Source organism: Dromaius novaehollandiae, chromosome Z (assembly GCF_036370855.1).
Source record: "Dromaius novaehollandiae isolate bDroNov1 chromosome Z, bDroNov1.hap1, whole genome shotgun sequence".
Lineage (NCBI taxonomy): Eukaryota > Metazoa > Chordata > Aves > Casuariiformes > Dromaiidae > Dromaius > Dromaius novaehollandiae.
This window is the reverse complement of record NC_088132.1, coordinates 7,482,453-7,495,565: the sequence shown is the minus strand read 5'-3', so window position 1 is coordinate 7,495,565 and position 13,113 is coordinate 7,482,453. Positions and strand designations below refer to the sequence as shown.

General features: G+C 36.4%; 1 protein-coding gene across 5 annotated transcripts in view; it reads left to right on the top strand.

Annotated features, from left to right (window-relative positions):
• The window catches only part of SMARCA2 (SWI/SNF related, matrix associated, actin dependent regulator of chromatin, subfamily a, member 2), a 122,694-nt gene that overhangs the window by 56,009 nt on the left and 53,572 nt on the right, over nucleotides 1-13,113 (top strand). For all 5 annotated transcript variants that reach the window (XM_026100512.2, XM_026100510.2, XM_064501868.1 and 2 more), the window contains 7 exons: nucleotides 79-189; nucleotides 2,177-2,419; nucleotides 2,701-2,814; nucleotides 4,816-4,923; nucleotides 7,425-7,511; nucleotides 8,419-8,465; nucleotides 12,359-12,525. In XM_026100512.2, the coding sequence (XP_025956297.1) occupies nucleotides 79-189; nucleotides 2,177-2,419; nucleotides 2,701-2,814; nucleotides 4,816-4,923; nucleotides 7,425-7,511; nucleotides 8,419-8,465; nucleotides 12,359-12,525 (877 nt within the window). The remainder of the gene's footprint in view (nucleotides 1-78; nucleotides 190-2,176; nucleotides 2,420-2,700; nucleotides 2,815-4,815; nucleotides 4,924-7,424; nucleotides 7,512-8,418; nucleotides 8,466-12,358; nucleotides 12,526-13,113) is intronic.

Sequence of the window (13,113 nt, the reverse complement as noted above, 5' to 3'; positions counted from 1 at the left end):
GTGCTTGCTCTGTGTCTGCAAATTCATGACTGTAAAGACATATATCTATTTTATTTCATTCTTTCCTCTCTGCTTTAGGGTACCCCTGCAATGCGCCGCTCACTTGTTCCTCAGCTTCGAAGTGGAAAATTCAACGTCCTTTTAACTACATATGAGTACATAATAAAGGACAAACATATTCTTGCTAAGGTAATAATGAATGTCTGTCATCTCTTAACAGCAAGACCTTCAAGATACTATCAAATGATGCAGATTACAAAACACATATTCTTGTTTTACAGAGAGGTCCTGCATTATTGTTTTATCTTCCTGTGAAAGTTAAGCCCTTCATGTACTTTTCCATTCCTCTGTGTATAATTGGACTTCTCAGTCACTGCTTTTCTCCCTGAAGACACCAAGATTTTCCAGAATATGGCTAGTGGAATTTTTTCAGTACTGTGGAACCCTCTGCCTTTGGAAAAATGGGATTTTTTTTGCCTGCTGCATAATAACATTTGTCCTAATCTACAGTCCTGACCCTGATTTTTTTTTTCATTCTGTTTCTGACCTGAAGCTCACTTTTGTTAGAGCTTCTCCAGCTACATGATGTTTCTCCCTAAGTGGCTAAATAGTTACATGTATTGTGAATTTCGTATCACAGTTTAATACACAGGACCCAGGTTTGAAGGACTCGTAGTCTAGGTGGTAAATAGCGGTGCCTCAGATATAATAAATTCATTTGAAAACTATTGAATAGTATATTTCATTATATATATCATACTATTTCATATAAACAGCAAATGAGGCAGATATTTTGCTGTTCTGAGAAACTCTGTGGTCTTACTGTCTGTTTGTTTTCATTTTCACTTCTGTTCATTCAGTTGCATATTTAGATTTCTGTTTTTTTCCCTCTCTGATACAAAGACATTTGAATGCATGAATACATTTTGTTGGCATGATTCTGAATGCTTGAGAACAGTTTGAGACCATAGAGTTTTCCTTTCCTTCTAGTTTTTGCCCAGCCTAGCTAAAAGGTAGGAGCGAACAGCAATGTGGCATCCAGCCTGTCTTGGAAGTGGGATTAGTTAGCATCTGTGAAAGTACTTGAAGACTACAAGCTGAGGCCTTGCTAGTCATATGGTCAGTGTGTCATAGTGTTATTGTGGTGTACTAGATGCATATGCATACCCCATCATGTGACCGAAATGTTTCACATAACTACAACAGAGGTATTATCTGGCTTAGAAGGGCATGATCTTGGCATGTGGATTGACTTACATACTTAAGTCGCATTCTCTGGGGTTCGTGTATATGCCTAGCATCCAAGGGAGGGAAATTTTATTTTGGTTATGTTACAGATCCTTATCTGCTGTTTATCTGGTCCGCTTTTTGCCAGCCCCTGAGAGTCTTGGTGAGAAAGTACGTAAAGCAGCAAGAGGTACAGAAAACACCTGTAAACTTGACAGCCTTCTTGCAAAAAAGGTTGTGAGGCAGTTTATGCTATAGAAACTGAAAAGGCTGACATCAAGCTTCTGGAAGCACCCAGCTATATAGAACTCTATCACTGAAGTGCTTAGACAAAGTAGTGACCCATACAGTTCATCCAATGGCACATACGTTGACTATCTGTGTCATACTACAGAAAATGATGGAGAACTCGGACGGCTTTCTTTCATCTGCCCTGGCTGCATTTGAACTGTCCCATTAAGAACTGAAAACTTTATGTTAGAAAATGCACTGGCTGAATTGATCTTAATTATATAGCTTCATTCTTGAGTTTAAAGGTAGGGATTAGCTGAAACACAGCAAAGTTCAGAGTTGCTGTATTTTGAGAACATAGTTATTTTGTGTGAAAATGCCGCTGCCTCTTGTCTATTGAGACAGATTTATTTGGAATTCTTCTGATCTTTCTTCCCCAGTAAAATATATTCTGGCCTTGAAGAGCCAGTAACCTGAATTTTTCCCCAGAAATGGGAGGAATCAGCTGTTCACTGTTGCAAGTTACAGATTCAGCATACCTATTTTTATTCCTATTTTTGTTGCTTGGGAGGCCACTGATGCTTGGATACTGCCTGATTTGGCTTTTCTCATAAATGAGAATGACAGATGTCTCATGTTTCAAATGTTCCTGTTTTAAATGTGTTGCGAGTAATCTAAGTCTGTCCTGCTCAAACTTTACCAACTTTTCTTCTTGCAGATTCGATGGAAATACATGATAGTAGATGAAGGCCATCGAATGAAGAATCATCACTGCAAGCTGACTCAGGTCTTGAACACTCACTATGTGGCCCCTAGGCGGATACTGCTGACTGGGACTCCATTGCAGAACAAATTGCCTGAACTTTGGGCTCTTCTCAACTTCCTCCTTCCAACCATTTTCAAGAGCTGTAGCACATTTGAACAGTGGTTCAATGCTCCATTTGCCATGACTGGAGAAAGGGTACTGTGGCAGTTTTTTTTTTTTAAACACCAGGAAAAAAAAATACATTGAAAAACAAAATTGAGTTTACACTGAAAGAGTAGTGTTTGAACTGTCCCTTGTGCTTAGGGATCTAAAAGCTACCTTTATAATGTCTATAAAGTTTTAATTCAAGCGTCTGTCTTTTGGCACTGAGTCAGTTTGTTTGTACAGATAATTACTGCAAATGCTTATCTTCTATATGAGAGGACATTACATAATACACCGAGTTGTCTTGTAGTAACTTTTATGCACTTCTGTAGGTGGACTTAAATGAGGAAGAGACTATTCTGATCATCCGTCGTCTCCACAAAGTTCTTCGACCCTTCTTGCTGAGAAGATTGAAGAAAGAGGTGGAGTCTCAACTGCCAGAAAAGGTTTGCGATAAGAGAAGTTGTGGAAAGTTTAATACTTTTTTAAGCATATTATGATGTCTCTTTTTCTGGCCAATAAGGAATCCTGGAGACCTGAAGTTTCTGCAGTCTCAGACTTCCTCTTCACTCCTACAGCTTTTAATTCTGTTTCTCATCATCTATAAGACATGCAGATTATTTTCGTAGTATTTGGTTTTGAGAAGCAACTTGGCTGGCCATGCACTGAGAGTTAGATTTTGCCTCTCCTGCTTGTGCTGAGTAGAACCTTTGTCCCCTGAATTATTCCATGGAAATTCGTGAAGGACTACTTAATATTATAAAGCAAGCAGAATTTGGTCCGGTGTTAACATTCCAGGAGTTTTGAGTTGTGTGAAGTGTTTCATTGAAATTCTATATTTTAACTAGAGGCTGCATCTCAGAATATAAAATTCATCTCTGATTTGAAAGGCCACTGCTTTTAATCTCTGGGCAACTCATCCTGCCCCAGTTCATCCTCTTCTGCAATCCCACATCTCCTTTTCCTTTCACCCATCCCCCCAAAACAGCAGCAACTAAACCAAAAAGCAAGTCTGAAGGCAGGTTGGGAAACATTTGGTGCTAAAGTCAGCTAGGTCAAAACCATTCCAAAAAATTAAATTGTTATGAGTTGACTAACACTGGTTGAATGAACAAAGAGGTCTTTGTACAAATGCTTAGTGACAGTATCTAAAGGATAGACTTGGTTATTACATTTCATTCTCATCTTTATGATATTGTAAACATTATTACTGATGTGACTTTCTGTTCCTTCAAAGGTCAGGTGCATGGTACCCTCCTATACAGCACTGATTTGAGAATAAAACATACTTAAATTTGTAAATGTTACTGAAATTTGTATTGCTATTCAAATTTCTGCCAACTAGAGACATTGTATTTTATAAATCCTTTAATAGGTATTGGAGGAGAAGAATTTAGAAGTTGCATACAGTTATTTAGTGGACCATGCTTCATTCATTTCAATATATTGCTTAGAAAAAAAAATTAGTCCAAACTAGAGTGTGGACTTGTTGACCCAAGGCTGTTAATCAATTCCATCTGATCTAAAAAGTCATGATAAAGAAGCCATTAAATTAATACTTGCTTCTCTTATCTCTGAGCCCATTCTCCTGTCTTTCTGTGTAGAAAATAACCTGATAATTTCTATTCAGTTTCTTTATTACACATTAGGCAGTTTCTTTTAATCACCACTGCCGAGATTTCTAGCTGTTAATCTGTTTTTATTATGTGATTATTTTACTTTAGTTATTAAAGACACAGTTACTGTAATCTGGAAATCAAGTAATACAAAAATATGTTAAATTGGGATGTGAAATCTTTATGTTACTGGATTTAAGGATGGTGTGCAGTAAATACCTGCTGTAATAAATGTAGTTTTACCAACCTGAACAAGATGGTGAACTGAGCTGGGGGTCATACACCACTTCATTATTTCCCCTTATTTCTAGTTGATATTGAGAAAACAGCATTTTTGCATCCCAACATATGTATGTAAAATGCTAATTAGGCTCTGTAAGGGATGCTTTTTTGTTTTGTGCAAGATATACAGTGATGACTGATGTTTCTATAGTGTTTTCCAAGCATAATACAAATTCACAAGTTATTAAACATTCAGGGATTTTTTTAGTTACATATTAAGCATTTCAATTAAACATTAAACATAAAAATAAAATATTTTCTTAAAATTATAGAAAGAAATAAAAAATAAAATATCTCTGTGTGGCAAAACAGCACTGAATCTGCAGTCATATTCTTAGTAACTGTGAATCTCATAGGTAATCTCTTGAGCTACCTATTGCTGTGCTTGCTGAATTGCCGCTCACAGAAATCAAAGGTGCTGTTAGGATACAGATAAAAGATGCATTGCTTCTTGCTTACTGTTGTTGGATGAAAAGAACTTGCAGTTAGATCCTACTATCATTATACCATGGCAAAATTTTACAGTTTGTTTATTCTTTTTTATGCTAGGTGGAATATGTGATCAAATGTGATATGTCAGCTCTTCAGAAGATCCTGTACCGTCACATGCAAGCCAAGGGAATCCTTCTCACAGATGGTTCTGAGAAAGACAAGAAGGTAAAAAGGGAAGATTAGAACACCTGGGAAACAATACGATATGATTACATGTAAACTGTATGATTTTGGTATTATAAAATTAATATATAGGTTCTCACTGCAGATAACCCTCCTGGGAAAAGAATCTCCTCTATCAGATATGCTTTTTGTTTTAAAAAATGGCAATTTGTACTCTGTATTCACAAGGAAAAAATATTGCGGTATTCACTGAAATTACAGTGCATTTCTGAGAACAAACAATGCTTGAGAAAGCAGCATTTTTCTTGCCTGAGTTTAACCCATTAAGGAACCTGAGTAACTGTGATTGTGGCAGCACTGTCTGCTGGAGGTTATTAATCTTGTCTTTCAGAGTTGTAAGTTAAGCACAAATCATGTTTCAGCCAGCTAGGGTGTTTTGCCTTCGTACGTCCCTATAAGATCTGTTAATAAAAAGGTTTTTAAAGAACGATAACATTCAAAGTCAAATAGTCAGATGTTAGACTATGTCAAAGTAAATGTTGATTACAGAACTGTGGGACTTTGGTACTTGATTAATGTAAAGAAAACAAGTTGCCATTCATCACGTTATTTGTGTATACATATTTAGCATTACAATAACTGTGAGGTAGCCTGAATTCACCATGAGAGTTCTTAGAGTAAGAACATACAGGCACTGCAGAACAGCTGGTGTGTAACAGCTTGTCTTTGTGCTAGGCACTTAATATGGCCCCATTATGTTTGTATGAATGACATAACGTAATCAAAAACTATTTTTCCACCATCCTGTTGCAGACTGAATTGCTACAATGGGTGGCATTTCCTGTTCAGAATCTGTATCTATTTTTAACCTCTGTATTTTGTGCAATCAACTGTTTTATCTCCTGTTGGTTATTCAAACTCTGGTGAAAGCTGGTACTTTTCTCCTCAGATATTCTTTCACACTCATCCCCATCGTTTGAGTACTTTGTGAACATTAATTTACATTCTTTTGTTGTATTCGTAATGTAATTTTGTAGTTTGTTGTCCTTTTTGCCCTCCAAATTTCATTTTGCATCCCAGTCTGCTGCTTGTCTCCCTTTCTGGTCTCTTCCCTCTAACTGACTACCTCAGAATCTTCTTTGTTTTTAATTACTTGCTCCTCCAGCCAGCTTTTTGCCTAATCAGACCTAACTGTCTCTGCTGTTTTCAGGACATCTCCCTCCCCCAACTAAAGGTCTAAAATTTTTCCCATCCTACTATCTTCTTTTCTTTCAGGCTTTTTTCTTTTCTGTGTCTACTTCATCAGGCTCTCTTATCCATGCTACCTGGTGCCAGCAGAGGGGGGTGGTGGTTGCTGAGCACTCTTGGCTTCAGCAGTGCAACAACTACAGTCTCAGGAAAAAATCCTGTCATTCTGCAACTCTGGCCTGGAACCAGCTTAAACTAGTGAGAAATTCAGTAAGCTGCAAAGCTCTAGGAATTCTCCCTTGAACAAATGCAAACTGCGTTTTGGAGCATATTGGAGGGGATTTTGAAAAGAAAAATAAGATGTAGATGTGTAGTCTCCACTCTTCAAATGTAAACACCGTGCTCTAGAAGTTAAGATTTGACAGTACTTTGAAGAGAAGAATAGAACATTGCTGGCATATAATATGATAAAATAGTGTACTTTTCTCTAGTTTTACTCTTAGAAATTGCTGAATTTTATTGGTTGAGATTTTAAAAATAAATCTGAATGAGTCAAATACAGTAAGCTTGGAAAATTGCAGCCACTCTAACTACAATTTCCTGAAGTTACAACAAATCAAAATGGCACCTGAAAGAGGCTAAGCTGTATGGATGCAATCCAATTACCACTACTAGACTCAGGTTTGGTAACACTGTATCTTGTTAACTTCGGCAAAAACTGGTCAAACACCTAGCAATGTTTATTGTTTTAAAGATGGCATAGTTTCTTATGTCTGAATTGACTATTGTCTGAAGTCTATTGTGTTTCCAAATTGAATGCACTATAGAGAGTAGATTTTGAGATTATTCTTTTGTTAAATATCAAGATGACTCATGTGGTGTGGTAATTTCTAGCTGTTCATAGCCCTGTGTTTTGCTTGTCCTGGAAAGAGAATCCCATGTATTCAGTTAACTGGCAGGAGAAGATACTGGAGATCTGAAAAGCATCTGGCTAGTATCATTCCCTGCTAGGAGTATTCAGACTCAGTATAGTTTGTATGGCTTCTTACTAAGCTGTATAAATATGTAGCAAGCAGGACAGTAGTTGCACTTCCTCCTGCTATGACTACAACAGATAGATATGAGATACCTTGCACTTAGCAAATTACTCGCAGGTCTTCATATTCTTTTTCTTTTTGGATCATCTTCATGATAGGTGAATTTGTACAGCAAGATAACTGCATGGTATTTTACAGCTTCTGGTGTTCAGGTTTGTCATGGAAGTATTTTTATGCCTTCATATAAAAATGTCCTTCAAGTTTCATTTGTAAACTAGGAAAATGGATTCATTGAATTTGCGTTGTTTATTCCCACAGGGAAAAGGTGGGGCAAAGACTCTTATGAACACTATCATGCAATTGAGAAAGATATGCAACCACCCATACATGTTTCAGCACATTGAGGTAAGACTGCCATGTTTAACTGTAAGAATCTTTTTTTCTTTTCAGGTGGCTAACATAATAGAAAACTAATGTTGTAATTTATGTATGTGGGAGGGAACATCTCTGTCTATATCATTTGTGCTGGGAAAGACACATTTGAAAAACATACTCATTCTAGTCCTTTATAATAAGGAGGAAATGGAGCTGCCAGCAGATTTTTATTGTCAATCTGAAGTTTATTTTTAAAGTGTTTATTCTTTTGGAGGCACTATCTTTAGACAGGGAAGCTTTTTGGATTTAAGATATTCCAGAGCGATTTTCCACTACCTGTTGATAGTTATAAACCTGTACTTAAACCTAATTTTTGAAAGAGAGGTATTATTTCAAAATTCTGTGTAGTAGAATCTTGCTGACTGGCAGACTGCTGATCTTTTAGAATATCTACTTTTTAGCAAAAATATGCTATCTGTATATCATTAATCATTAGAACCTAATGTTTATAAATACACAAATATATCTGGAAATATGTCCTAAATATATAAAATGTAGCTACAGTTCATGAATAAATGGGCAAGTGCTACCTGTGATCTATTATCATTGTAGCTTTTGTTAGTTCTGTTACATGTTAATTCATGGAATTCGGTAATTTGCAAATGGATCTTCCACTAATTAGTATAAATTAGGTTCTACTGTATTTTTAATCTAGTAAAGTGCATGCTGAGAGAACTTAATGCTGTAAACAAAGTATTTCAAATAATACAGCACAATGTTAAGCAGAGCACTAGTGCTATAAGGCAGATTCCAACGGTATGTGTGTAATGGAAATCAAACCTCAGCATTCATGTATTTTGCTGGCGAAAGGATGTATAATCATTGGCCACTGTATAGTCTATCTCCAATAATCTGTTTATTGTTTATAACTCTACAGGAGTCCTTTGCTGAACATCTAGGCTACTCAAATGGTGTCATCAATGGGTAACTCTTATTTTTCTTCCTGTTCATATATGTTCTGTTGAAACTACCATATCACATGCTGTTTCTGGAAGATACATGCTACCAAATTTAAGCAGTTTCTAAAAATAAATGTAATCAGTCCTAGAAATGCCATGCTTTAAAAGGAGCCTAGTCAATTTAAAGTTGTTGCTATAATCCTCCAGTCTAGGAGGGTGCCCCTTACTTGAAGGGATATTTCCTCTGAATTAGTAACTTAATGTTGTTATTGTCTTTGGGGTTAATGATTATCATCTGGATGATGCTGGATCTATGTTGCATCACTAATTTCTGAGGAAAAGGGTTGTTTCTTTGACTGATGTGAAGGAGTCTTGCATTAACATTCAGCTAAAACAGATAATGGTTAGAACTGCTGAGTGATTTTCATCAACATCAGACCAGTGATTTGTACATAGGATACTTTTTCGCAGAAAATACAATTCTTGGAATTGGATTGAACATGGAAGAAGTATTTCTGGTTCTACAGAAAGCTTTTCCCTTATTGTGGCAAAAGCCTTTTTTCTTCTTCTTTTCCCACCGCATAAAGACTAATTATAGGAGTCATATGCAGGTTTATTATTTTTAAAATACTGATTTATTGCTAAAAGTACACCAATCCATGCTAGATTAGGGAATAGCTTAACACCTGTGCCCAGCTACAGAATGTTATCCAGCCTTCGTTGCAGAGGTTCCTGGTGTTTTCTTTTCTGTATTTTTTAATTATCATTCTTTATAATGCCATTTCCTAATTTTCCTTCATCTCCTCTTTCCCTTTATTTTACAAATTAGTGAAGTGCTAGCAAACTTTCTGTAGTGAAGCCTTTTAAATTTCTTTGTTCTCAGAACTTTCATAAATACTGGATTAGGACTGATTTCCAACAAGCCTTAATATGGTGCTATAATGATGTGGAGGAATATTTTCTTAAAACACTCTCAATTAATGATACCTATTCACCTGTGAATTTCTCTCTTTTGTGAGCAATTTAAATAAACATTGTCATAACAAAATTACTTGTTTAGTGGTGAACTATTAATAATCTGCTTATTTAATGATTTCTGGATAACTTTCGTCAGGAATGCGTATTTATTTACTCCAGCAACTTCTTACAATTAGATTAAATGTTATTAAAAGCAATTAATATATGTAAGCTGAAGCTTCAGTGTGTATTTATGCCCAGTTCTTAATAGTTCAAAGTAATGTAGTAATGTCAATCATTTTCATAAACAATGACTAGATTTTAAGATCTGTTGGCAAAAAGTCCTCTGCAATTGTTCACAGGTTTTTTTAACATCTACTTTTTTCCTAAGGTGTAGACCTTAAAAAGACTATTAGAGTATATGTAAAAGTAGATCTTTCTGAAAGCTCTCGTGCTTGAAACATAAGGTTGGAGCTCTCAGTAGCAGTTTCTGTACAACTATGATTGTGCCTTTATCCTCTTCTGTATAATGTCATGTACAACTCTCCCATCCTTTTGCTAATCCAGAGCAACGAGATAAAACTTGAAAGATGAGCTTCTGAACATTTAATACATGCCACACAGTAAATTTGAAAGCCTTTCAAAGTCTTCTTGCTGTTTTTGCACAGCTGTTTGTGTCAGCTGATTATATCTAGCGGCATTATTGAGATTTCTCCTGTGCGAGACTCTCTTGTGATGGATTTCACACTGGCCAACTTTTATCATTTGCTCATTCTGAAAATTGGCTAAGGTTTGCTGCTCAGACATTCATTATATTAAATTTAATTTATGTTATTCCTATTATATTAGATTAAAGGGAAATTAGGAGGTCAGCTTCTGGGTCTCAGCCTCTGAAAGATGGATGAAACAAGTGTTTCTTTTCCTTTTTGCTGGAGAGAACTGGATACTCACTGTGCTGGTCTTTGCCAAAATGCACACAGTGTGAGACACAAGTGTAAAATTCTACCTTAGAAGCACTCCTGCAAAGTTAACATTAAATCCCACGAGAAAAGGACAGAACACTGCTGCTGTCAGAAACACCCACATCATCCAATGTCCTTTATACAAACACAGAAGCTTGCTTTGTCAGGATAATGCTGGCTAAAGGGAGATGACTATTTTAGAGGAATTTTTCCATAATTATCTTATCCATATCCATGTGTTACTGCCACATTCCCTATCTACCCTGTCCATTTAAGGATCAATCTCACTAGTTCATGCACACAGAAATGCACTGCTCTTGAAGCTTCAGAAAATAATTTGGCTAGCAGAATGTTCTGGTATTTTCTCATTCTGAACAAGAATTGAATGTGTTCTTCCAGCCTGAATCCAAGTGCATATATCATTCTCAATGCTTTATGAAAATATTTGCCTCCCTCATTCTCTCTCTTGAAACTCAACACTGTTGTTAGCTCTTGACCTGCACAGACAATCTCCCTTTCTTTTGTCAGAGGAGATTTTTCAGATTTTCAGTAGAAGCTGGTTGGTATCAGGATGTCTGCTTGAGCATTCTCCCCACTATTAGAAGTTCTCGGGGTGACAGGGTGTAATGGCAGGACATTTAGAATTCTGAAGAGTACTCATATCTGGATTACTTGCTGATCAGAGGCAAATGACAGCCTTATATTACAGCATCTTGTCCCAGCATTTTCTCAGCACTATGGGTTTCAGTCTTTGAAGAAACTCAAGGAGAATCCCAATCACTTTATCCTTTATGTGCTTTTATAGGAAAGCAGAGGCAGCACAGGACACATACTTTGAGCAAGAGATACCATTACTAAAAATGTTATGTGACGGTTTTATGACCTTCTGCCTCCCTAAGGAAAATAGGCAAAGAAGATGGTTAAGTGATGTGTTACTTTCCCCTTATTTAAAACAACATAGATACCGTAAAAATAGAAACAGACTGAAATTTGTTCTTGGCACTTCTTTGTACAACTGTCTAAAAATGGATTCTTTCTATCTTGAACAAGGGGTGGAAAGGTTGTGTGTATCTTCCACCTAATTCTTTTCTTCTTGAAGTATTAATGACACTTTTTTTTCCCCCCTTACTGGTGTACTAGACCATCTGTATCTAAAACAGTTTTGCCAGTTGCTGAGCACTTGTGCATGCACATCAGAAAGCCATGTATCTTTTGGGCTAAATGTACAGTGGCTAATGATAAATTGTAGTTTCATGGTACAGAGTCAGGATTAGAGAATAATTATGTGAAATTTGTTTTTCTAAAGTGTATAACTGTCCTGCTGACTTAGTCATCCCAGTTACTCTTATTCTTTTTCTCAATTATGGCTTAAACCTGAATGCTGTCAGTCTGTTTTGCAATTCACAGCGCAGGAGAGAAGGCTAGTAATCAGACCAGCTAAACATAGTGCTGGACTGCTAAATCTATGTGATTACAGAGTACATCCCCTGTTAAACTTACCCATTATCTCTAGTATTGGCCTAGTTTTGAGTACTTCAGTTTGACATGCAGAATAGTTGAATGGGAAGGGTGTCGATTTTAACATGTACCTGATGAATACAACTTATGGCTGCAGTAAATACCAGTTGAAAGCAAAGCCAGCAGGTGAATGTCTTAACTGATAAAATGGTTGTCTTATTTCAGCAATAATGCTTGTTTTGGTAAATAATGAAACAGAATGCTGGTTTCATAAAGGAAGATATTCTGTGTGGTTCAGAGTCCACAGGGTTTTTATATTTAAAAAAAAAAATTTCTGTCAAGTAGCTATGTACAAATAAATCATGTGCATTTTTATCTTCTTATTTTAATGAACATAGTTTTAAAGAGAGAAAAGTGCTAGTAGTCTTGTTTTCCTTAAGTAAATTAATTTTCCTGTATTTATATTCTGATGTGATAATGACTAAAAACTCTTCTAACGCAGGCTCTTTGTGGCATTTACAGTGCTTTTTCTCTTCAACAGAGCTGAACTATATCGGGCCTCAGGGAAGTTTGAGCTACTTGATCGTATTTTACCAAAGTTACGAGCCACTAACCATCGTGTGCTTCTTTTCTGTCAAATGACATCACTCATGACCATTATGGAAGACTACTTTGCATTTCGAAATTTCCTTTACCTGCGTCTTGATGGTAAGCTGAATGAAAACAAGGGATAAAAAATAAGTTAGAATGCAGCACGCTTCATTAGTTTGGGTAATGGGAAACCTGGGTTCTCTTCCTAGCACTTTTACTAGTGCTGTCATGTGTTTATAAAAAAGTACAAACAGATTCAAAAAATGATTTGACAAATTTGTGAAGGAAAAGACTGTCAGAGCTCATGAAAATCTGTTAGGGCTTCAGTCATGAAGATACAGCTGTAGACCTTAAAGTTGCATCTTGCTATTATTTTCTCAGTTCCTACAGACAGGATACTGACTAGGGTGTGCTTTTGGCCTGTCTCGGTGAAGGTGATTTAAGTATTTCTCTGTCTCCCTGTCTTTCACTGTTTTCTCTAATCTGTTTAACCTGTAAACTTGTGGTATAGGAACTGTCTTGGTGTGCAGTCAGGTCTGTTCCTGGAATGCAGATATTCTAGAGATCTAGAGATTCGTGGGCAGATCACTTCTTTTTCAAACAACGTTGACAATATTCTTCTGACTACAGATGTTAATGCCAATGTTTTTGCTAGATTGCAGTAGAATTAATGCATTCTTACCTATTTGAAGTCCCATTGATGTT